The sequence below is a fragment of the Phyllobates terribilis genome, unplaced genomic scaffold, assembly GCF_046119375.1.
Source record: "Phyllobates terribilis strain yellow unplaced genomic scaffold, ASM4611937v1 Scaffold_12__6_contigs__length_324123572, whole genome shotgun sequence".
Classification (NCBI taxonomy): domain Eukaryota; kingdom Metazoa; phylum Chordata; class Amphibia; order Anura; family Dendrobatidae; genus Phyllobates; species Phyllobates terribilis.
This window is the reverse complement of record NW_027362772.1, coordinates 35586143-35610520: the sequence shown is the minus strand read 5'-3', so window position 1 is coordinate 35610520 and position 24378 is coordinate 35586143. Positions and strand designations below refer to the sequence as shown.

General features: G+C 37.8%; 1 protein-coding gene across 1 annotated transcript in view; it reads left to right on the top strand.

Moving 5' to 3' along the window:
* Positions 1-24378, top strand: part of IGLON5 (IgLON family member 5) — a 496038-nt gene that overhangs the window by 455320 nt on the left and 16340 nt on the right. Inside the window, exon 7 of the mRNA XM_073655753.1 lies at positions 1649-1800. Within this exon, the coding sequence (XP_073511854.1) occupies positions 1649-1800 (152 nt within the window). The remainder of the gene's footprint in view (positions 1-1648; positions 1801-24378) is intronic.

Below are 24378 nucleotides of genomic sequence, written 5' to 3'. Positions count from 1 at the left end.
TACATGGCACTTGTCCATCAAAAGTGTTACTATATATCGAGTGAAGTTCTTTCAACTGATCGATTAGCATTTGGTATTTATCGACACACAAAAACATCTACAGCTTTCTCAATGAGAACTCAACAACTTCAACCCAAACTAAGTTGGCCGTTAATGATTTAACACCAGCCCAAACCCAACTTTGCCTTTGGTTACAAGTTGACCACTCATGGTCCAATATGACCTCAAACCTAACTTGGACCATAAATAGTCAACTGGAAACCCAAGTCAAAATTGGTTTTGTGGTTGTGGTCAACCATGTATGATCATGTATGGTCAAGTTGAAACCCAAGGAAAAGTTGTGTTTGGAGTCATGTTAAACCAAGAATGGGGTGGTGTTAGACCTTGAATGGCCAACTTGAAATTTTTGCCTTCAATTTCAATTTGACCATTCATGGTCAAATACCACCCCATACATGGCCTAATGCCACCCTAAATCCAACTTTACCTTGGGTTTCAAGTTGACCATTCATGGTCTAACACCACCCCAAACCCAATTTTGCCTTGGGTGTCAACTAGACCATTCTTGTTCTAACACCACCCCAAACCCAACTCTATCCTAGATTTTAAGTTGACCCTTCATAGTTTAACACCTCCCCATTCTTGGATTACCAACACCTCAAACCCAACTTAGCCTTGGGTTACAAGTTTACCATCAATTGTCTACCACAAGCTCAAACCCAACTTTGACTTGAGTTTTAAGTTGACCATTCATGATCTAGGTTGGGTTTGGGGTTATGGTATGCCATGAATGGTCAATTTTTAACCAAACACTAAGTTGGGTTTGAGATGATCTGAGACCCAAGAAAGGGGTGGTATTAAAACATGGATGGTCAATTTAAAATCCAGGGCAAAGTTGGGTTTGGGTTGGTATTAGATCATTCATGGTCTGGTCTTCTTTAAACTCATGGTAAAATTGGGTTTGTGGTGGTGTTAGACCATAAATGTTCAGCTTGAAACCCCTGGTAAAATTGGGTTTGGGGTGATTTTAAACCATGATTGGTCAATTTGAGACCCATGTCAAAGATGAGCCCATTCTTGGTTTAACATCATCCCAAACCCAACTTTGTCTTGGGTTACAAGTTGACTATTCACAGTCTAATATGACCTCAAACCTAACTTGGACTATAAATAGTCATCTGGAAGCCCAAGTCAAAGTTGGTTTTGAGGTTGTGGTAGATCATGAATGTTCAAGTTAAAACCCAAGGCAAAGTTCGGTTTGGAGTGATGTTAAACTAAGAATGGGGTGGCATTAGACCATGAATGGCCAACTTGAAATCCAAGTTTAACCTCACCCCAAACCCAACTTTGCCTTGTGTTTCAAGTTGTCTTAGACCAAGAATTGTCTAGAGAGGTGGAGTCGATGACACTAAATGTCAATGTCTGACTCTAAACAGAATCCACCAAGAACAAATTTGGTTCCTAGTGGGGTTAAGTACAGTATATCTCACCATTCATCCTTAGCTACAAAACATCTCCAACTTCTGTCTCCAGTTGACACGTCTAAACTATAAGTCCTGCATGATTATTCTGTGGTGATGACACCAGCTCCAATGACATTTTCTTTTCCTTCATCTCCTCATCTAACTGCCTCGGCCTCTCTCGACAGAGTGACTGCAGGAATGGAAGGTTTGAAGATCAAGAACGAGAGGACTTGGTCTGTGCTTCTGTTTTCAAATGTCACCTCAAGGAATTATGGGAATTACACATGCTTCGCATCCAATAAACTCGGCTCACATAATTCCAGCGTGCGACTACTCAGTAAGTAGAGTCATGGTATTTCTGCTTTTTATGATGATGGTTTTCTTAGCCAACCCCGGGATGGAGGAAACGTCTGTAACCGAGACATAATTCAGAGGAAACAACCTGAGGGGCTGTGACTAGCGGAGCGCTGAGGTGGAGACCACATCTCTGGAAATCATATTACTCTAAAAGAAAATTATCATCTCCAGGATTCACGAAACTTTACTTTCTTCTTTCCTTTTTTTTTTTTAGGGATAGTTATAATCCGATACTTTCTTACAAAACAGGCTGGTGTTATAATACTGTGGGGGGTTCTCCAGACTTAAAAACTTTTGAGAAGTTTCATGAAAATAAGTTTTATATAAAGCAATTTTCAACATTTTTTAGCTTTATGCAACACATATATTTAAATATTTTTATATATTTATCACAACTCAGAATGAATGCTGACCCCCTAAACTAATGCAGACCACACACCAGGTATCTCCTTACAGCTCCAAAATACAACTCTTTATGAAGACCTCAGATTAGATCCATAAAGAAGTGCAGACCCCATTTTCCTTAAATATACACCCCAGACAAGACCCAGGAAAGGTATACAGACCCCAGAGCAAATCCATTAAAGAAAAGCACACCCTAGATGCAATAAATAAATGAAGATCACCCTAAACCAGACCCTCTAAAGAAATGCAGACCTCAGACCATTTCCCTTAAAAAAAACTTTAAGGGGAGTAAGTTTAGGGTCTACATTTCTTTAGAGGGTCTAGGCTGCGCTTTTCTTTAAGGGGCTAGGTCTAGGGGGCGCTTTTCTTTAAGGGGCTAGGTCTAGGGTCTACATTTCTTTAGAGGGTCTAGGGGGCGCTTTTCTTTAAGGGGCTAGGTCTAGGGGGTGCTTTTATTTAAGAAGCTAGGTCTAGGGTCTACATTTCTTTAGAGGGTCTAAGGGGCACTTTTCTTTAAGGAGGTAGGTTTAGGGTCAACATTTCTTTAGAGGGTCTAGGGTGCGCTTTTCTTTAAGGGGCTAGGTCTAGGGGGCGCTTTTCTTTAAGGGCTAGGTCTAGGGTCTACATTTCTTTAGAGGGTCTAGGGGGCACTTTTCTTTAAGGAGGTAGGTTTAGGGTCAACATTTCTTTAGAGGGTCTAGGGTGCGCTTTTATTTAAGGGGCTAGGTCTAGGGGGCGCTTTTCTTTAAGGGGCTAGGTCTAGGGTCTACATTCCTTTAGAGGGTCTAGGGGGCACTTTTCTTTAAGGGCTATGTCTAGGGTCTACATTTCTTCAGAGGGTCTAGGGTGCGCTTTTCTTTAAGGGGACAGGTTTAGCAACTGACAGTGTCACAGTGCTTAATATAGAAGCCAGTAATCATCAGGGTTTCTTCCCCGCGCTCGGCGTTTTGCAGAGTCTCCACCGACCACTGATTAATTTTGAAGACAGTTCACATTTTGCATTCGCCATAAATCCCCCGTTGCTGATCTATATCCGCTTGCGAGGAATGCATCATCTCGGCAGCACGCGCCGTATGGGCCTATTGTGCGCTGAACTTTCATTCTCATTCTCAGCGCAGATCTCAGAATTCCCATCAGGTTCTAATTTTATTTATTTTCATCTTGAAGATTTGTTACATCAGTTTCGGAAAACAATAGTCACTGATAGAACGTGAGCGGAAACCGGCGCGCTGTGAATGTCAATGACGCCATTTCTATTCCGCGAGTCGACGAGCGAGAAATTGTTTCTGGAAGGAAGATATTATTAATTTAAAAAAAAAAAAAAAAAAACCTGTACAGTAAAATCCCAATAATCCAGTTTAACAGTGACGGAATATTAGAATTTCTATACTATCAGACTGACTTTAAAGGGAAAATGTCAGGATGATTTTAGTACTGAATCTAGTGGTACAGATGTTATAGGTTGTAGTACAACAAGAAAAATGACACCTCTCTTGTAATAATCCGTTGTGCCAGTGCTTAGAAATCGAGCTTTGAAACTTTGAACCACCTTGGGGGCGTGGCAATAAACTGGAAGTGCTCAGACACGCCTCCAATTTACTTCCTGGTCAGTTTGTATGTGGCTTCAAAGCTTGATATCTCAGTGCTGTCACATCGGATTACTACAAGTAAGATATCGTTTTTTTTGTTATATCAAGAGCTACACAGCTGTACCTCTAGTTTCAGGAGTAAAATTTCCCTTTAATTTATGTAATCTGTATTATCTAGCATCCAATGGTTTGGAATTCATGTAATCCAGCATTGGACTAAATATGAGCTTAATTCTGGGAATAATCTGATAGCTTGACATTGCTGGTCGATGGCAGGTTAAAAAATGTTATTGGTGAAGAATGCAAATGATTGTCGCCTTGGGAGTTTTTTAGGCAAACAGTGAAGACCCTATAAATCTCTTCAGGTATTTGAAGGCATATTTGGTCCTTGTAATCCTGCCTCTTGAGACATAGCACATTTTTTTCTTCATTTTGCAACATCCACGTCTTCCCTCGTTTGCCTGGGTACTCCTAACCTATTCTTGTCCCCGATATATTTTGAAGCCAAGACAGCAGGTGTATCGATAAGCTCCTGGGCCCCAAGGCAAAGTCTGCAATAGGGTCCCACCTACCTTGTACTGTTCTCTTTGGCCCCTCCAGCCACTAAGGCTTGAATTTGGTGGCCACTTCCTCACCCTTTATAGAGCCTTATTGCCAAATTTTCAGGAATATCTGGGAAGTTCCTCCAAAAAGTTAGACCTCCCATGCTTCACCGAAGAAAAGCCTTCAAAAACATGCTTGATGCTCCATCATGAGAAGGACCTCCATCGTTCAATCAAAAGGGGAACAGTGAGGTATAGGGAGGTATAGCCTGCAAGAAGGGTGAGAAAAAAAATTGGGGATGCAATCAAGAGCTTCCGAGAAGATGATGACCAGTGCCGTCCATAGCTGTGCCTGCCGGGTGTAATGGGATGCATACGGCACAATATTGATGAACCCATTGGCCATTTTTTGCTTCCATTATGTAATGAGGCTGCGGTCAGATCTCGAGTCGCCATCTTTCCCCTTCCCTCTGTGAGTCATCAGCGGCACAGGCCTCCGCAGCAGCGCGCCGGTTAACCCTGCTCACCAGGAAATTGCAAACCTCCAGGCGTTAGCTTCTCCCAAACTGGCTCTCGCCTGAATATTTTCTCCATCCAATCAGTCATTTATGAGCCTTCCTATTCCATTCCCTTTAAAATGTGAGAAATTCTCCTTGTGTGATTACTCGGCGAGCAGAATTTGTGGCAGTAATAACATCTCCTTTGCCATTCATTAGAACTGCTAATAGCCTTCTCCGCGCAGCCCGGGCCCGTGCCCGCGGGATACCAGCCTCTCTGTTTGTGTCGTATTTATTACATTGCAACTTCCGAGAATTATGACACAATGTGGAATGTGTGCGGAATAACCAGAGCATAGGAGCTCACAATCTACGGCTGCTCCGAAGGCTTCACCCCCCAGAAACACATCCAGGGGGACGCGGAAGACGCACATTGTCCTGGAAGATTGTCCAAGAGATCCGGGCAAAGCAGAACCCAATTGCCAAAAAAATGTACTTGAAAAAGTTTCTAGGAGGAACAGAAACATTACCATTGGATATACACTAATTAAGACATCTTATTCTTTTCACATACTGGAGGAATGCTGCCATTATAGGGCATTATCTATTGGGGAACTAGTTGAGGTCGGAACTGGATTTGCACCCAAGACTGCTTCTATTTTCCTGATATTGATGAAAAAATACAGATAAATGGATAGATGCAAAGATGAATGGATGGAAAGATGGAAGAAAGATAGATAAAAAGATAATAGAAAGATAGATGCTAACATTAATGGATAGATGCGAAATAGAAAGATAAATACAATAGTTATTACCGTAATTATTATATAGGGAGATAATTCTATTAGCTAGATGTTCATCTACTATATTTAACTTTCTATCCATCCATCCAATAATTTTTATTTATGTTTTTCATATCTATCTATCTCTCTATTATCTATCTATTATCAATTATCTATCTATTATCTATCTATTATCTATTATCTATCTATTATCTATCTATCATCTATTATCTATCATCTATCTATCTCTCTATTATCTATCTATTATCAATTATCTATCTATTATCTATCTATTATCTATCTATCATCTATTATCAATCTATTATCTATCTATTATCTATCTATTATCCATCTATTATACAGTACAGACCAAAAGTTTGGACACACCTTCTCATTTAAAGATTTTTCTGTATTTTCATGACTATGAAAATTGTACATTCACACTGAAGGCATCAAAACTATGAATTAACACATGTGGAATTATATACTTAACAAAAAAGTGTGAAACAACTGAAAATATGTCTTATATTCTAGGTTCTTCAAAGTAGCCACCTTTTGCTTTGATGACTGCTTCGCACACTCTTGGCATTCTCTTGATGAGCTTCAAGAGGTGGTCACCGGAAATGGTCTTCCAACAATCTTGAAGGAGTTCCCAGAGATGCTTAGCACTTGTTGGCCCTTTTGCCTTCACTCTGCGGTCCAGCTCACCCCAAACCATCTCGATTGGGTTCAGGTCTGGTGACTGTGGAGGCCAGGTCATCTGGCGTAGCACCCCATCACTCTCCCTCTTGGTCAAATAGCCCTTACTCAGCCTGGAGGTGTGTTTGGGGTCATTGTCCTGTTGAAAAATAAATGATGGTCCAACTAAACGCAAACCGGATGGAATAGCATGCCGCTGCAAGATGCTGTGGTAGCCATGCTGGTTCAGTATACCTTCAATTTTGTGTCACCAGCAAAGCACCCCCACACCATCACACCTCCTCCTCCATGCTTCACGGTGGGAACCAGGCATGTAGAGTCCATCCGTTCACCTTTTCTGCGTCACACAAAGACACGGTGGTTGGAACCAAAGATCTCAAATTTGGACTCATCAGACCAAGCACAGATTTCCACTGGTCGAATGTCCATTCCTTTTGTTCTTTAGCCCAAGCAAGTCTCTTCTGCTTGTTGCCTGTCCTTAGCAGTGGTTTCCTAGCAGCTATTTTACCATGAAGGCTTGCTGCACAAAGTCTCCTCTTAACAGTTGTTGAAGAGATGTGTCTGCTGCTAGAACTCTGTGTGGCATTGACCTGGTCTCTAATCTGAGCTGCTGTTAACCTGCGATTTCTGAGGCTGGTGACTCGGATAAACTTATCCTCAGAAGCAGAGGTGACTCTTGGTCTTCCTTTCCTGGGGCGGTCCTCATGTGAGCCAGTTTCTTCGTAGCGCTTGTTTTTTGCAACTGCACTTGGGGACACTTTCAAAGTTTGCCCAATTTTTCGCACTGACTGACCTTCATTTCTTAAAGTAATGATGGCCACTTGTTTTTCTTTACTTAGCTGCTTTTTTCTTGCCATAATACAAATTCTAACAGTCTATTCAGTAGGACTATCAGCTGTGTATCCACCTGACTTCTGCTCAACACAACTGATGGTCCCAACCCCATTTATAAGGCAAGAAATCCCACTTATTAAACCTGACAGGGCACACCTGTGAAGTGAAAACCATTTCCGGTGACTACCTCTTGAAGCTCATCAAGAGAATGCCAGGAGTGTGCAAAGCAGTCATCAAAGCAAAAGGTGGCTACTTTGAAGAACCTAGAATATAAGACATATTTTCAGTTGTTTCACACTTTTTTGTTAAGTATATAATTCCACATGTGTTAATTCATAGTTTTGATGCCTTCAGTGTGAATGTACAATTTTCATAGTCATGAAAATACAGAAAAATCTTTAAATGAGAAGGTGTGTCCAAACTTTTGGTCTGTACTGTATATCTATTATCTATATCTATTATCTATTTATTATCAATTATCTATCTATCTTTCTATTATCTATCTATTATCTATCTATTATCTATTATATATCTATTTATTATCTATTATCTATCTATCATCTATTATCTATCTATTATCTATCTATCTCTCTATTATCTATCTATTATCTATCTATCATCTATTATCTATTATCTATTATCTATCTATCTATCATCTATTATCTATCTATTATCTATCTATATCTCTATTATCTATCTATTATCTATTATCTATCCATTATCTATCTATTATCTATATATTATCTATTGATTATCTATCTATTATCTATCATCTATTATCTATCTATTATCCATCTATTATCTATCTATTATCTATTATTTATCTATTATCTATCTATCTATTATCTATCTATTATCTATCTATCTATCATCTATCTATTATCTATCTATCTATCATCTATTATCTATCTATCATCTATCTATTATCTATCATCTATCTATTATCTATCTATCTATTATCTATTATCTATCTATCTATCTATCTATCATCTATCTATTATCTATCTATCTATCATCTATCTATTATCTATCTATCCATACATCTACTGTATCTCTAATTGATAACAGATTGGATCCATAGTTGATCTTGTATAGGGAGGTAACTCTCTTAGATAACAGATGATTTTCCTGTTACATGATGGGATAGGCAGGTAAATACACAGATAATAGATGATGACATAGATACTAGATTGCTGTATAGTGGCTGTATACATGGTTGTACCCTTTGCTGCTTCTCTGTACATACTTGCACATGCTGGGCGCCCGTCTCTCCGTGTGATACATATGTGCAGGACGACTCCATTATGCAGCATTTATAACACATAAATAAGTAATCAGACGACGCGCGGCCCGGGGACGCCTATAACATATGGAAAAATCACTGCTCTTGGAAGAAAACCAGACGACGAGTCCTGATTCTTAGGGGAGAATTTACATCCTTATGTTTCCGGGGATTTGCTTGTTCTTTAAAGAGATTCCCACAAGTCGTCTGCGATCGGCAAAACACAAACACATGAAAAGAACAAGTCAGACGGCAAAGCTGATACAATGTAGCCATCTTCTGCCCTTCCGCAGAAGCACATATATACTCCTGTATCTATTTAGCACCTCTAGCACTGCTCATCCTGATCCTCCTGGTTCACCCATAGCATCTCAGCAGCGGTGTAGCTGCCCATGCGGAGCGCAGCAGCCAATGACAAACTCTTCTCCACTGCTGAAATTTCACATACCGTCCCCTATGGAAACACGACCACTGCAAATATTGTAATAAATTGGAAGTTTTTACATAATTTTCTAAACCTGACGAGAGCTAGATGTAGGACTGGGGTTAGGGCTAAGGCTAGGATCAAGTTTACAGTAAGGGTTAGGGCTAGGGCAATAAAATAGTTATATAAAAATATAATACAAATTTATATCAATAGATTTTTATTGCATTTTTATGTATTTTCTTATACTATAATGTAAAAAAAAAAATATATATATATATATATATAATGCAAAAAGAATTAACATATAATGCAAATATTGCATTTTGATGCATTTCTATATTATTATTTTACATCACAGTACATAAGATACATCATTTTTATTTCATTTTTAACAAATAGATTTTTGTTTCATTTTTATGTATTTTTTTATGTATTATAATATAAAAGTTATATAAAAAATGCAATAAGAATTATATATAAATGTTTATTGCATTTTTTGCATTTCTATGTAACTATTTTATATTATAATACATAAAAGATACATAAAATGCAATATAATTCACTAAAAATAATATATAATTTTAGATTGCATTTTATTGAATTTTCAAAACTATTTTATATTAGAATTTATATATACAAATATATATTTGTTATATCTTATATATAAATTAAATATATATATATATATATATTGATTGCATTTTCTTAACTATATATATATATATGTATATATTTATATAGTTATGTATATGTGTGTGTGTATATATATTTATAAATCTTATTATATACAAATTATAAAAATATATATTAACTTTTATTGCATTTTTATGTTACTATTTTATTGCGTTAGCCCTAACCCTTGCTTTATTTCTAGCCCTAACCCATCTTAAGCCAAGTCCTAACCCCAGCTTTACACCTAGACCTAACTTTAATCCTAGTCCTAACCTTAGCTTTAGTTCTAATCCTAGCTTTAGTTCTAGCCCTAGCCATAGCTTTATTTCTAGCCCTAACCCTAGCTTTAGTTCTAGCCCTAACCCTAGCTTTAGTTCTAGCCCTAACCCTAGCTTTAGTTCTAGCCCTAGCCATAGCTTTATTTCTAGCCCTAACCCTAGCTTTATTTCTAGCCCTAACCATAGCTTTAGTTCTAGCCCTAACCCTAGCTTTATTTATAGCCCTAACCATAGCTTTAGTTCTAGCCCTAACCATAGCTTTAGTTCTAGCCCTGCCCCTTACTTTATTTCTAGCCCTAACCGAAACTTTAGTTCTAGCCCAAACCCTAGCTTTAATCCTAGCCCTAACCCTAGCTTTATTTCTAGCCCTAACACAAACTCTGTTTCTAGCCCTAACCCTAGCTTTAGTTCTAGCCCTAATCCTAACTTTAGTCCTATCCCTAACCCTAGCTTTATTTCTAGCCCTAACCCAAACTTTAGTTCTAGCCCAAACCCTAGCTTTAGTTCTAGCCCTAATCCTAGCTTTAATCCTAGCCCTAACCCTAGCTTTATTTCTAGTCCTAACACAAACTCTGTTTCTAGCCCTAACCCTAGCTTTAGTTCTAGCCCTAATCCTAACTTTAGTCCTATGCCTAACCCTAGCTTTATTTCTAGCCCTAACGCAAACTTTAGTTCTAGCCCAACCCCTAGCTTTAGTTCTATCCTAACCCTAGCTTTAGTTCTAGCCCTAACCCTAGCTTTAGTCCTATCCCTAACCCTAGCTTTATTTCTAGCCCTAACACAAACTTTAGTTCTAGCCTTAATCCTAGCTTTAGTTCTAGCCCTAACCCTAGCTTTATTTCTAGCCCTAACATAAACTTTAGTTCTAGCCCAAACCCTAACTTTATTTCTAGCTCAAACTCTAGCTTTATTTCTAGCCCTAACACAAACTTTAGTTCTAGCCCTAATCCTAGCTTTAGTTCTAGCCCTAATCCTAGCTTTAGTTCTAGCCCAAACCCTAGCTTTAGTTCTAGCCCTAATCCTAGCTTTAGTTATAGCCCTAATCTTAGCTTTAGCCCTAACCCTAGCTTTCATTCTAGCCACAACCCTAACTTCACTTCTAGCCCTAACCCTAGCTTCACTTCTTGCCCTAACCCTAGCTTTTATTCTAGCCCTAACCCTAACTTCACTTCTAGCCCTAACCCTAGCTTTCATTCTAGCCCTAACCCTTGCTTTATTTCTAGCCCTAACCCTAGCTATAGTTCTAGCCCTAACCCTTTAGTTCTAGCCTTAACCTTAGCTTTAGTTCTAGCCCCAACACTAGCTTTAGTTCTAGCCCTAACCTTAATTTTACTCCTAGCCCTAACCCTTGCTTTAGTTCTAGCCCTAACCTTAACTTCACTTCTAGCCCTAACCCTTGCTTTAGTTCTAGCCCTAACCTTAACTTCACTTCTAGCCCTAACCTTAGCTTTAGTTCTAGACCTACCCTCGCAATGTATTATAACAAAGTATAATTATTTTTTTTTTTTACATTTTAGTTCAGATTTCAGTATAAAGATGAATAAATTAGCAGGTCAAAGGGCAAACTATAATTACGTCAGCATCTGCTTAAAATCCAGTACATGTGGTTGCGGAATAAAGGTGTCAATACTGAACCGGAGAATGGGAGCTGTGGATTGCTAATGGTCAATGGGTTAGGGAGTGCAAAATACTTGCCTGGCCATGGACGCTGGCAGCCCACTACACCACTGCCCTCCGGTATTCTAGTGAAGACGGATCCAAATAAAATGCTGGGAGTTTTGCATGGATAGACTATAACCACCCATAGAGGGAGCAGTAATATAATCTATATCATATTATAAATGACCCTTATACAATAATAAGACATTACTGGTGGACGTAATAACTGCGGCCAGTGACCGTCAATATGGAGTGACCTGACTCCTGCACTTCTTGCACAGAACAGGCAATGTATGGATTCTCTGTAGGCAATAAAATAGCAATTACTCCACTAAATTAACTAATAAATCAGGCCCTTAGCCCCAGACCCGGACAACGCGACGCTTCCATCAACGATATCGCGGCGGAAAAAAACCGCCGCCGCAATGATTTACAATGCACATAAAACCATAACGAAGAGCATCAGTCATCGCACATTCAAGGACATTAGCATAAATCAATTTACCAATGGAATCATCCAGACTTGGCCCGGAAATTAAGGAGTTAAATATGTAAATGACTCAATCACAGCGATCACGGGAGGATGACGAGGATGTCACGCTTTTCGGAATCTCCCCAGAAAATCTCACCCTGTCCTATTTATTAATAGTGATCTCCATTTAAAGGGATTGTCCATTCCAATTATTGTCTTTGGTAATACCAAATATTGGGATTGACTACCTTCAAAAAACAATTTTCTCCTGCAAAAATAAAAGGGAAGAAACAAAATTCTCTCCAGTTATATCATTTTGCAATTTACGTATTTTTTTCTATTTTTATTATTATGCTTTTTTTTTTTTCAAAGTTCTGTTACTTTAGTGGATACATTTGATGTTTATTGTACCATGAAGCATCACCTAAAATTGAAGGGTCCCCTTTAAAAGGGGTTTCTTTCTTAGGAAGAAAAACTGCAACATTTCCCTACAGCGGCCACTAGTGGCACATTGCAGTACTACATGGCGGCTGTGAAAGTGAAGGATCGTCTATATAATACATCCACTCATAGGTTTGTGTTTTTTTAAATGAACCCTAATCTAGTGCCCCCTAATTTAAAGCGACCCCAGCCTTTTGAGCACACATTTTGCTGGATGGATAAGAAGTGTCTCCGGTATTAAAGTGCCGCTTCTAGGAACTGATAAAACATTTTTCAGATAATTGCTTTGAGATTAAAACGATTCCTCCCCAGTGAAAGTTTATTTGCAATTTGTCTGTTTAGCCGATTAAACTTATCAACAATTATAAATTACCAGAGAAAACAGCAAGAGCTCCAAGGGGAGTGGAGAAAAGAGAAAACATGGAGTATTATCGAATGCATTTCCATATCGCTGCGTAACCATCTTGTAGTGCCCATACGGAAACGCTAGGTTATGTGGTGTCTATGCAATGCTTTTAGCTCTTCTAGTGCTTATATAGTGCTTATATAATGCCTATATATTAGTTCTACATCATGTATTCTCCATACAGGAGTTCTCTGTTTTGTAGTGTCCATACAGGAGTTTTCTGTCTTGTAGTGCCCTTACAGAAGTTGTAGGTCTTTTAGTGCCCATACCGGAGTTGTAGGTCTTTTAGTGCCCACATATGAGTTCTAGGTCTGTTAGTGCCTATGCAGGAGTTCTTGGTCTTTTAGTGTCTATACAGGAGTTCAAGGTCTTTTAGTGCCCATACCGGAGTTGTAGGTCTTTTAGTGCCCACATATGAGTTCTAGGTCTGTTAGTGCCTATGCAGGAGTTCTTGGTCTTTTAGTGTCTATACAGGAGTTCAAGGTCTTTTAGTGGCCACATAAAAGTTCTAGGTCTTAGGGTACCCATACAGGAGTTGTAGGTCTTTTAGTGCCCATACAGGAGTTGTAGGTCTTTTAGTGCCCATATATGAGTTCTAGATCTTGTAGTGTCCATCCTGGAGTAATGTTTTGTAGTGCCCATACTGTAGTTCTCGGTCTTGTAGTGTCTATACAGTAGTTCTCAGTCTTGTAGTGTCCATACAGGAGTTCTCGGACCTGTAGTGTCCATGCAGGAGTAATCGGTCTTGTAGTGTCTATACAGTAGTTCTCAGTTTTGTAGTGTCCATACAGGAGTTCTCGGTCTTGTAGTGTCCATACAGGAGTAATCGGTCTTGTAGTGTCAATACAGGAGTTTTCGGTCTTGTAGTGTCCATATAGGAGTTCTTGGTCTTGTAGTGTCCATACAGGAGTAATCGGTCTTGTAGTGTCAATACAGGAGTTTTCAGTCTTGTAGTGTCCATATAGGAGTTCTTGGTCTTGTAGTGTCCATACAGGAGTTCTTGGTCTTGTAGTGTCCATACAGGAGTTCTTGGTCTTGTAGTGTCCATACAGGAGTTCTTGGTCTTGTAGTGTCCATACAGGAGTTCTCGGTCTTGTTGTGTCCATACAGGAGTTCTCAGTCTTGTAGTGTCCATACTGGAGTTCTCGGTCTTGCAATGTCCATACAGGAGTTCTCGGTCTTGCAATGTCCATACAGGAGTTCTCGGTCTTCTTGTGTTCAACCAGAAGTTCTAGATCTTGCAGTGTCCATACAGAAGTTCTAGGTCTCGTGGTGTCCATACAGGATCTCTTAATCACACGGTAGCCATACACCACTACTATCTTATGTTCTGCCCATACAATGGTTCTCTCTCTTGTGGCACAGCCTTTGACCCATCACAACTTGTTAGTCACCAAACAAATTACTTCTTGAGCACATCTATGAAATCAGGGATAGTGGCCATACAAATGTTAGTTATGATTTTAGAAAGATGCTGTGCAAGATTCTTACGAGGTCATAATGGAAATCAGCCAACCTCTTTGTTATTTCCAATGGACATTACTGGTCCAATCCAAGAAAGGTAATTTTGCTGAAGTACTCTTGAGGATATCAGATTCTCTCCAACTTCTATCCTGGTGATCAACGTTATCTTCAGAAGAAAGCCTTGTTCATATTCTGTAATCTCTTGTTATGACAGTTCTGATGACCTCCAATACACATATATTAAGAATAAATGAGCCATGTTATTGCTTTGATACAGAAATAGTGCCGCGGCCTACAGCTCCTTGGAGTTCATGTACTTCATGTTCTTTATAGTGACAAAGGCACATGGATGGCATGTAATATTAGAAGGGGCTAAAATGATTGTTCTAATAATACTGCCCCCTGTCTACAAGAATATAACTACTATAATACTGCCCCTATGTACAAGAATATAACTACTATAATACTGCTCCTATGTACAAGAATATAACTACTATAATACTGCCCCCTATGTACAAGAATATAACTACTATAATACTGCTCCTATGTACAAGAATATAACTACTATAATACTGCCCCCTATGTACAAGAATATAACTACTATAATACTGCTCCTATGTACAAGAATATAACTACTATAATACTGCCCCCTATGTACAAGAATATAACTACTATAATACTGCCTCCTGTGTACAAGAATATAACTACTATAATACTGCTCCTATGTACAAGAATATAACTACTATAATACTGCCCCTATGTACAAGAATATAACTCCTATAATACTGCCCCTATGTACAAGAATATAGGTACTATAATACTGCCCCCTATGTACAAGAATATAGCTACTATAATACTGCCCCCTATGTACAAGAATATAACTACTATAATACTGCCTCCTGTGTACAAGAATATAACTATTATAATACTGCCCCTATGTACAAGAATATAACTACTATAATACTGCTCCTATGTACAAGAATATAACTACTATAATACTGCCCCCTATGTACAAGAATATAACTACTATAATACTGCCTCCTATGTACAACAATATAACTACTATAATACCGCCCCCTATGTACAAGAATATAACTACTATAATACTGCCCCCTATGTACAAGAATATAACTACTATAATACTGCCCCAATGTACAAGAATATAACTACTATACTACTGCTCCTATGTACAAGAATATAACTACTATAATACTGCCCCCTATGTACAACAATATAACTACTGTAATACTGCCTCCTATGTACAACAATATAACTACTATAATACTGCTCCCTATGTACAACAATATAACTACTATAATACTGCCCCTATGTACAAGAATAGAACTGCTATAATACTGCCCCTATGTACAAGAATATAACTACTATAATACTGCTCCTATGTACAAGAATAGAACTACTATAATAATGCCCCTATGTACAAGAATATAACTACTATAATACTGCCCCTATGTACAAGAATATAACTACTATAATACTGCTCCTATGTACAAGAATATAACTACTATAATAGTGCTCCTATGTACAAGAATATAACTACTATAATACTGCCTCCTATGTACAAGAATATAACTACTATAATACTGCCCCCTATGTACAAGAATATAACTACTATAATACTGCCCCCTATGTACAAGAATATAACTACTATAATACTGCTCCTATGTACAAGAATATAACTACTATAATACTGCCCCTATGTACAAGAATATAACTACTATAAAACTGCCCCTATGTACAAGAATATAACTACTATAATACTGCCCCTATGTACAAGAATATAACTACTATAATACTGCCCCTATGTACAAGAATATAACTACTATAAAACTGCCCCTATGTACAAGAATATAACTACTATAATACTGCCCCTATGTACAAGAATATAACTACTATAATACTGCCCCTATGTACAAGAATATAACTACTATAATACTGCCCCTATGTACAAGAATATAACTACTATAAAACTGCCCCTATGTACAAGAATATAACTACTATAATACTGCCCCCTATGTACAAGAATATAACTACTATAATACTGCTCCTATGTACAAGAATATAACTACTATAATACTGCCCCCTATGTACAAGAATATAACTACTATAATACTGCCTCCTGTGTACAAGAATATAACTACTATAATACTGCTCCTATGTACAAGAATATAACTACTATAATACTGCCCCTATGTACAAGAATATAACTCCTATAATACTGCCCCTATGTACAAGAATATAGGTACTATAATACTGCCCCCTATGTACAAGAATATAGCTACTATAATACTGCCCCCTATGTACAAGAATATAACTACTATAATACTGCCTCCTGTGTACAAGAATATAACTATTATAATACTGCCCCTATGTACAAGAATATAACTACTATAATACTGCTCCTATGTACAAGAATATAACTACTATAATACTGCCCCCTATGTACAAGAATATAACTACTATAATACTGCCTCCTATGTACAACAATATAACTACTATAATACCGCCCCCTATGTACAAGAATATAACTACTATAATACTGCCCCCTATGTACAAGAATATAACTACTATAATACTGCCCCAATGTACAAGAATATAACTACTATACTACTGCTCCTATGTACAAGAATATAACTACTATAATACTGCCCCCTATGTACAACAATATAACTACTGTAATACTGCCTCCTATGTACAACAATATAACTACTATAATACTGCTCCCTATGTACAACAATATAACTACTATAATACTGCCCCTATGTACAAGAATAGAACTGCTATAATACTGCCCCTATGTACAAGAATATAACTACTATAATACTGCTCCTATGTACAAGAATAGAACTACTATAATAATGCCCCTATGTACAAGAATATAACTACTATAATACTGCCCCTATGTACAAGAATATAACTACTATAATACTGCTCCTATGTACAAGAATATAACTACTATAATAGTGCTCCTATGTACAAGAATATAACTACTATAATACTGCCTCCTATGTACAAGAATATAACTACTATAATACTGCCCCCTATGTACAAGAATATAACTACTATAATACTGCCCCCTATGTACAAGAATATAACTACTATAATACTGCTCCTATGTACAAGAATATAACTACTATAATACTGCCCCTATGTACAAGAATATAACTACTATAAAACTGCCCCTATGTACAAGAATATAACTACTATAATACTGCCCCTATGTACAAGAATATAACTACTATAATACTGCCCCTATGTACAAGAATATAACTACTATAAAACTGCCCCTATGTACAAGAATATAACTACTATAATACTGCCCCTATGTACAAGAATATAACTACTATAAAACTGCCCCTATGTACAAGAATATAACTACTATAATACTGCCCCTATGTGCAAGAATATAACTACTATAATATTGCCCCCTATGTACAAGAATATAACTACTAAGATACTGCTCCTATGTTCAAGAATATAACTACTATAATACTGCTCCTATGTTCAAGAATATAACGACTATAATACTGCTCCTATGTACAAGAATATAACGACTATAATACTGCTCCTATGTACAAGAATATAACTACTATAATATTGCCCCCTATGTGCAAGAATATAACTGCTATAATACTGCTCCTATGTACAAGAATAGAACTACTATAATACTGCTCCTATGTACAAGAATATAACGACTATAATACTGCTCCTATGTACAAGAATATAGCTATTATAATACTGCTCCTATGCACAAGAATATAACTACTATAATACTTCCCCTATGTACTAGAATATAACTACTATAATATTGACCCCTATGTACAAGAATATAACTACTATAATACTGCCCCTATGTGCAAGAATATAACTACTATAATACTGCCCCCTATGTACAAGAATATAACTACTAAAATACTGCCCCTATGTACAGGAATATAACTACTATAATACTGCCCCCTATGTACAAGAATATAACTACTAAAATACTGTCCCTATGTACAGGAATATAACTACTATAATACTGCCCCTATGTACAAGAATATAACTACTATAATACTGCCCCTATGTACAAGAATATAACTACTAAAATACTGCCCCTATGTACAGGAATATAACTACTATAATACTGCCCCTATGTACAGGAATATAACTACTATAATACTGCCCCTATGTACAAGAATATAACTACTATAATACTGTCCCTATGTACAAGAATATAACTACTATAATACTGCTCCTATGTACAAGAATATAACTACTATAATACTGCCTCCTATGTACAGAATATAACTACTATAATACTGCCCCCTATGTACAGGAATATAACTACTATAATACTGCCCCCTATGTACAAGAATATAACTACTATAATACTGCCCCTATGTACAAGAATATAACTACTATAATGCTGCCCCTATGTACAAGAATATAACTACTATAATACTGCTCCTATGTACAAGAATATAACTACTATAATACTGCCTCCTATGTACAGAATATAACTACTATAATACTGCTCCTATGTACAAGAATATAACTACTATAATACTGCCTCCTATGTACAGAATATAACTACTATAATACTGCCCCCTATGTCCAAGAATATAACTACTATAATACTGCCTCCTATGTACAGAATATAACTACTATAATACTGCCCCCTATGTACAAGAATAAACTACTGTAATACTGCTCCCTATGTACAAGCATATAACCACTAAAATACTGCACCTATGTACAGGAATATAACTACTATAATACTGTCCCTATGTACAGGAATATAACTACTATAATACTGCCCCTATGTACAAGAATATAACTACTATAATACTGCCCCCTATGTACAAGAATATAACTACTAAAATACTGCCCCTATGTACAGGAATATAACTACTATAATACTGCCCCTATGTACAAGAATATAACTACTATAATACTGCCCCTATGTACAAGAATATAACTACTATAATACTGCCCCTATGTACAAGAATGTAACTACTATAATACTGCTCCTATGTACAAGAATATAACTTCTATAATACTGCTCCCTATGTACAAGAATATAACTACTATAATACTGCCCCTATGTACAAGAATATAGCTACTATAATACTGCCCCTATGTACAAGAATATAACTACTATAATACTGCTCCTATGTACAAGAATATAACTACTATAATACTGCCCCTATGTATAAGAATATAACTACTATAATACTGCCCCTATGTACAAGAATATAACTACTATAATACTGCCCCTATGTACAAGAATATAACTACTATAATACTGCTCCCTATGTACAAGAATATAACTACTATAATACTGCCCCTATGTACAAGAATAGAACTACTATAATACTGCCCCCTATGTACAAGAATATAACAACTATAATACTGCCCCTATGTACAAGAATATAACTACTATAATAATGCTCCCTATGTACAAGAATATAACTACTATAATACTGCCCCTATGTACAAGAATAGAACTACTATAATACTGCCCCCTATGTACAAGAATATAACTACTATAATACTGCTCCTATGTACAAGAATATAACTACTATAATACTGCCCCCTATGTACAAGAATATAACTACTATAATACTGCCCCTATGTACAAGAATATAACTACTATAATACTGCTCCTATGTACAAGAATAGAACTACTATAATACTGCCCCCTATGTACAAGAATATAACTACTATAATACTGCCCCTATGTACAAGAATATAACTACTATAATACTACCCCCTATGTACAAGGATATAACTACTATAATACTGCTCTTATGGGGGACATTATATGAGCTATTGCACAATGACAAGTCATATTTTGGTGAATAATTTATATATACTTTACATTATACAATTAAATATTTTCCTGAATAATTTTCGGAGGACGCTGCTTCCACTGAGCTCCAGTTTTATAGTCTTCTCATAGGTAATTTATTTATAAAGTGACCTGCACTTTCCAGATAAGAAATCCATTTTTGGAGAACTTCCACATGGTAAAAATCTGCATAGTAATACCATCGTCCCAGCAAACAACCTCATTACCCTGGAATTTCATGGTGGGTTTCATCGCCGTCTTTTCCCTCTCATGGGCGTCCTCTTTTGAAGTCCCCGTCTGCCCAGTTTGCCCCCATGTATTGACCTCTCTTTGGTTTTTACGTTCTTCATTTAGTTGATTCTCCGTGATCGAAACTTTTTTAATTTTTCTTTTTTTTTTTTGTTTTGTAAATTCATCCAATTTATTTTTGAGTATCTTCTTGCCTCTTCAGATTATCACACTACAAAAAAACCCCTAAATTGTAGAACTCTATCTTGTCTGAACAGCCTGAGCCGTGCGGCTCCCAGGGCAGACACCGAGAACGAGCGCCTGACAGCCTCGCAACAAGCTCCGAATGTTTTTGACACAATGTTGCCGGTGCCAACGAGTCTTCAATCTTTAGACCTCTTCACTCTTGCCTCCGAGGCTTGTTGTGGTGGATTGTCAATCCGCATTTTCATTGCTCTCGAATTTCTGTCGCGGGCACCATGGAGCTTGACGTCGTTGCACCTGAAACCAGCCAAGACTTTATAAACATTTTGTCTCATCTTTGATTTTTTTGGCTTCTTTTTTTTTTTTTTTTGTTCCTGCTGAGTTGAAGAAAGTGGAAAATATCTTGAGCGAAAGTGAGATATTCATCTTTCAAAGCAAACAACCGCCGCTTGCACCTTTGGGGGTTGAGTCCCACGATTCTTTGACTTTAATAATCACTTCCTTAATTACCTTGTGTTGAAGAAAACAAACCGGCTTCTTCATCAAGACAGCAGCTTTCAAGGGAATATCTATCAGCCCAAGTGCATGCTTCAAAGCTTTAATCAGATTTTCGCCCCCCTCCTCCTCCTCCCGATCCGCTTTAGACTCTTCGCCGTTGTTTTCCTATTCCGATTTCCCTGAAAGGATCCTTTATCTCTCCCCAGTTCGAGACGTCTTATTGGATTGTGACGCTTCTTTAGCGCTTTGTTTAACTGCCAAACACATAGTCATTATTAAAGAGCTTTTACATCCTCCCTGGTAAAGTGAGCCCAAATAATCTGGGTTTGCCCAACCGGCTATTGTTTATTGTGTAAAAATGGGGTCAACGTTTTTGGACCCACTTAATTTTTGGACCCTCTTAATTTTTGGACCTTCTTAATTTTTGGACCCACTTAAGTTTTAGACCTTCTTAATTTTTGGACCCTCTTAATTTTTGGACCCTCTTAAGTTTTAGACCCTCTTAATTTTTGGACCCTCTTAATTTTTGGACCCTCTTAATTTATGAATGTCAAAACCACTTTGCTTCAATCCATTGTAATTGTAGTTTTCTGGATTCTTTGCCTTATTTCGTAACATTGGCTTTATGTCCCAAATCATCATTTGTTGAACTTGTTATAAAATATTTCTGGTCGATCCATGGGTATGACTTGGTCTCGATTTTCAGTATACCCCAAATTCCAAAAATTATACAGGTGAAATTGGGTACAGAGTGGATCTGACGTGATTCGAATTCGCCGAATCGCACAGATTTTACCTTGAAATTGGATTTGCAGCTAATTCGTTCTTCATGAACCACATGTTTCTTCTTTTGTACTGGGGTCTGGAGAGACCTCAGGGCATAATGAACATAAGATGAAGGAAAAAAAGAAAATGCAACTTCCACTGACCTCAACGCTCACCTCCACAGCTTGTTGTCCTTCCTGTGGTTCTTCTTACCACCACCACACTTTAAAACCATTAGCATCTTCACGCTAAGTTGGGAATCCCATTCTTGAGTGTGTCTTGTAAGGTTGCAGCTCATGTCTTGACTTTGATGCGACCTTGAAAACGCGCAGGCGCAGAAATGTCCCAGTACTTGTCACAACCGGAAGTCCCTGCCACGATCTAAGAGCGCGGCGTATGTCACAATTTTGCCTCAACCTTACAATGCACATGTTTAGAGTTGTCCCAAGACTAGTTATAGCCAGAGGTCTCTACCTAAGGTCGTGGAGCATGTCATGACTCAACGACCGGCACTGTAATCTTAAGCCTTAAGGTGCGCCCTCTAAGCCAGGTCTTTCGGCCGTGATTAGTTCCCCATGCACAGGGACATTCTGGGCCTAGTCATTTGCTGGTCTACAGTGTAGATACCCAGGGTTCCAGCATGTGGCAGCGGCAAAAACGAGCAGCAGAGTTGGCCTCAAAGGCGAGGAGAGATGTAGTCATTTTTGGGGGGATTTTTTAACCTTTTGCCCAACCTTTCCGGTTCAGTGTGGAACAATTGGAAAAAAATCCTTATTTGAGTACAATCCAATTCCACTTCAATAAATTTGTATAACTCTAGTAGAGATCGTCAATGTACCCTTCCGGACCCATCAGTCAATGTAGAAACAGTAGTTCGTGAGACCTGTGCCAAATTTATTCTTTTGATCTCTTACTAGATAGCAGATTTTTTGCCTGCTCTAGTTAACAAAAAAAAATAATTCTCATCCCTTTCCAGATTCCAAAGCATAAAGATGTCCAAATTTCTCTATACCTTTTATATTTTGACCCACAAAACTGGTGTAAACTCATTAATGCAGTTTCGCCAGTGATTACTTCCCATAAACCAAAATTTGTGGTAATAGAAGGAAGTGGTAGAAATGGTAACTGAGATCCTGGGTTCGATGTCACCTATGTCTTCTCTTCTTGGTTTTGCATATTTTTCAGATTTCCGCCTCCTTGGCTTTGTTGGAGCCTTGGGATACAAACGGTCTGTTCCTCTTGTTGCGTATATATATATCTTCCAACAACTAAAATGATCAAAAATGGATTCAACACTAGATTTTCCAATATTTTAATCTATCTCTTACAGAATGGCAAGATTTTGGTAAAATCCATGCATGTAAATGGCCTGTAGAAGACCTCTAAGGACGTCAAAACAACCGCCAATGTCAATGTTGCAGAGACACCTCTTTCCACATTGGAGTCCTTAGACCTTTAGATCTAAATTTCTTCATTTTTTCTAGAATTTTATGGATTAGATGTTAACGACCACAGATCCACGTTGGAGTTCTTCAACCTTTAGATCTAAATTTCTTAATTTTTCCTAGAATTTTCTAGATTAGATGTTGACGACCACAGATCCAAGTTGGTCTACGTAGATCTTAAGATCTAAATGTCTTCATTTTTCCTAGAATTTTATGGATTAGATGTTGACGACCACTGATCCGCATTGGAGTTCTTATACCTTTAGATCTAAATTTCTTCATTTTTTCTTAGAATTTACTGGATTAGATGTTGATGACCGCAGATCAGGGCCAAGGGGATTGGATGGGCGTTGTTCCCTGGAACTGAAATTCTAAGACCAGCATCTGTTCTGACTGTGAAATTCCACCGCAGTTTCCATTACAGGGTGTTCTAGCGCAGATTACTATTGTTTTCCAAATAATAACACTTTCATAGGGTTCCTCCCCCGGGACCTCCATCATTTCCATCATTTAGCAGCGTCTTGGCACTCTCGTATACACCGGGACTTCTGCCAAACACCTACAACGTGGCTTCCTGCCTCCGTATCAAGAGAGGTTGGACACGACGCTCTGCGGCTTTTCTATTATCATCCAAATTCCTCCTGCTGAACGCAGCAAAGTAGATCATTAGTAGCATTTACTGAGGTTTAAAGAGCAAGTCCAACAAAAATAAAGTCTAGAAAATCAAAGTCCTTGAATCCTCTCTAAGCTTCTAAGTTTATCTAGCCTGTATAAAGACGTTGACTTTTCGGTCAACTTCCCTGGGCTTCTAAATCTGCTTAGATACATTCCCTTGAAGAAGGGTCTCGAAACAGTGACTTTCCGGCTGTGGCAGAACTACAATTCTCAGCATCCCCTGAGAAGAATGAGAGTCACAGGTTGAGGACTACTGTCCCAGTGCGTGACTAGAAAACTTTTGGGAACTATCATGGGGGCAATGTTTGTTCCCACCCAACTTCTAAAATCAAAATTTAGAAAAAAAAAAAGTACTCTACGTGGCTTTTTTTTTGGATTGTCCATTCTTCGCTCGGTTTCATCCATTGTGAAGCCTCCGATTGCTAGAACAAAGAGGCAGCGGT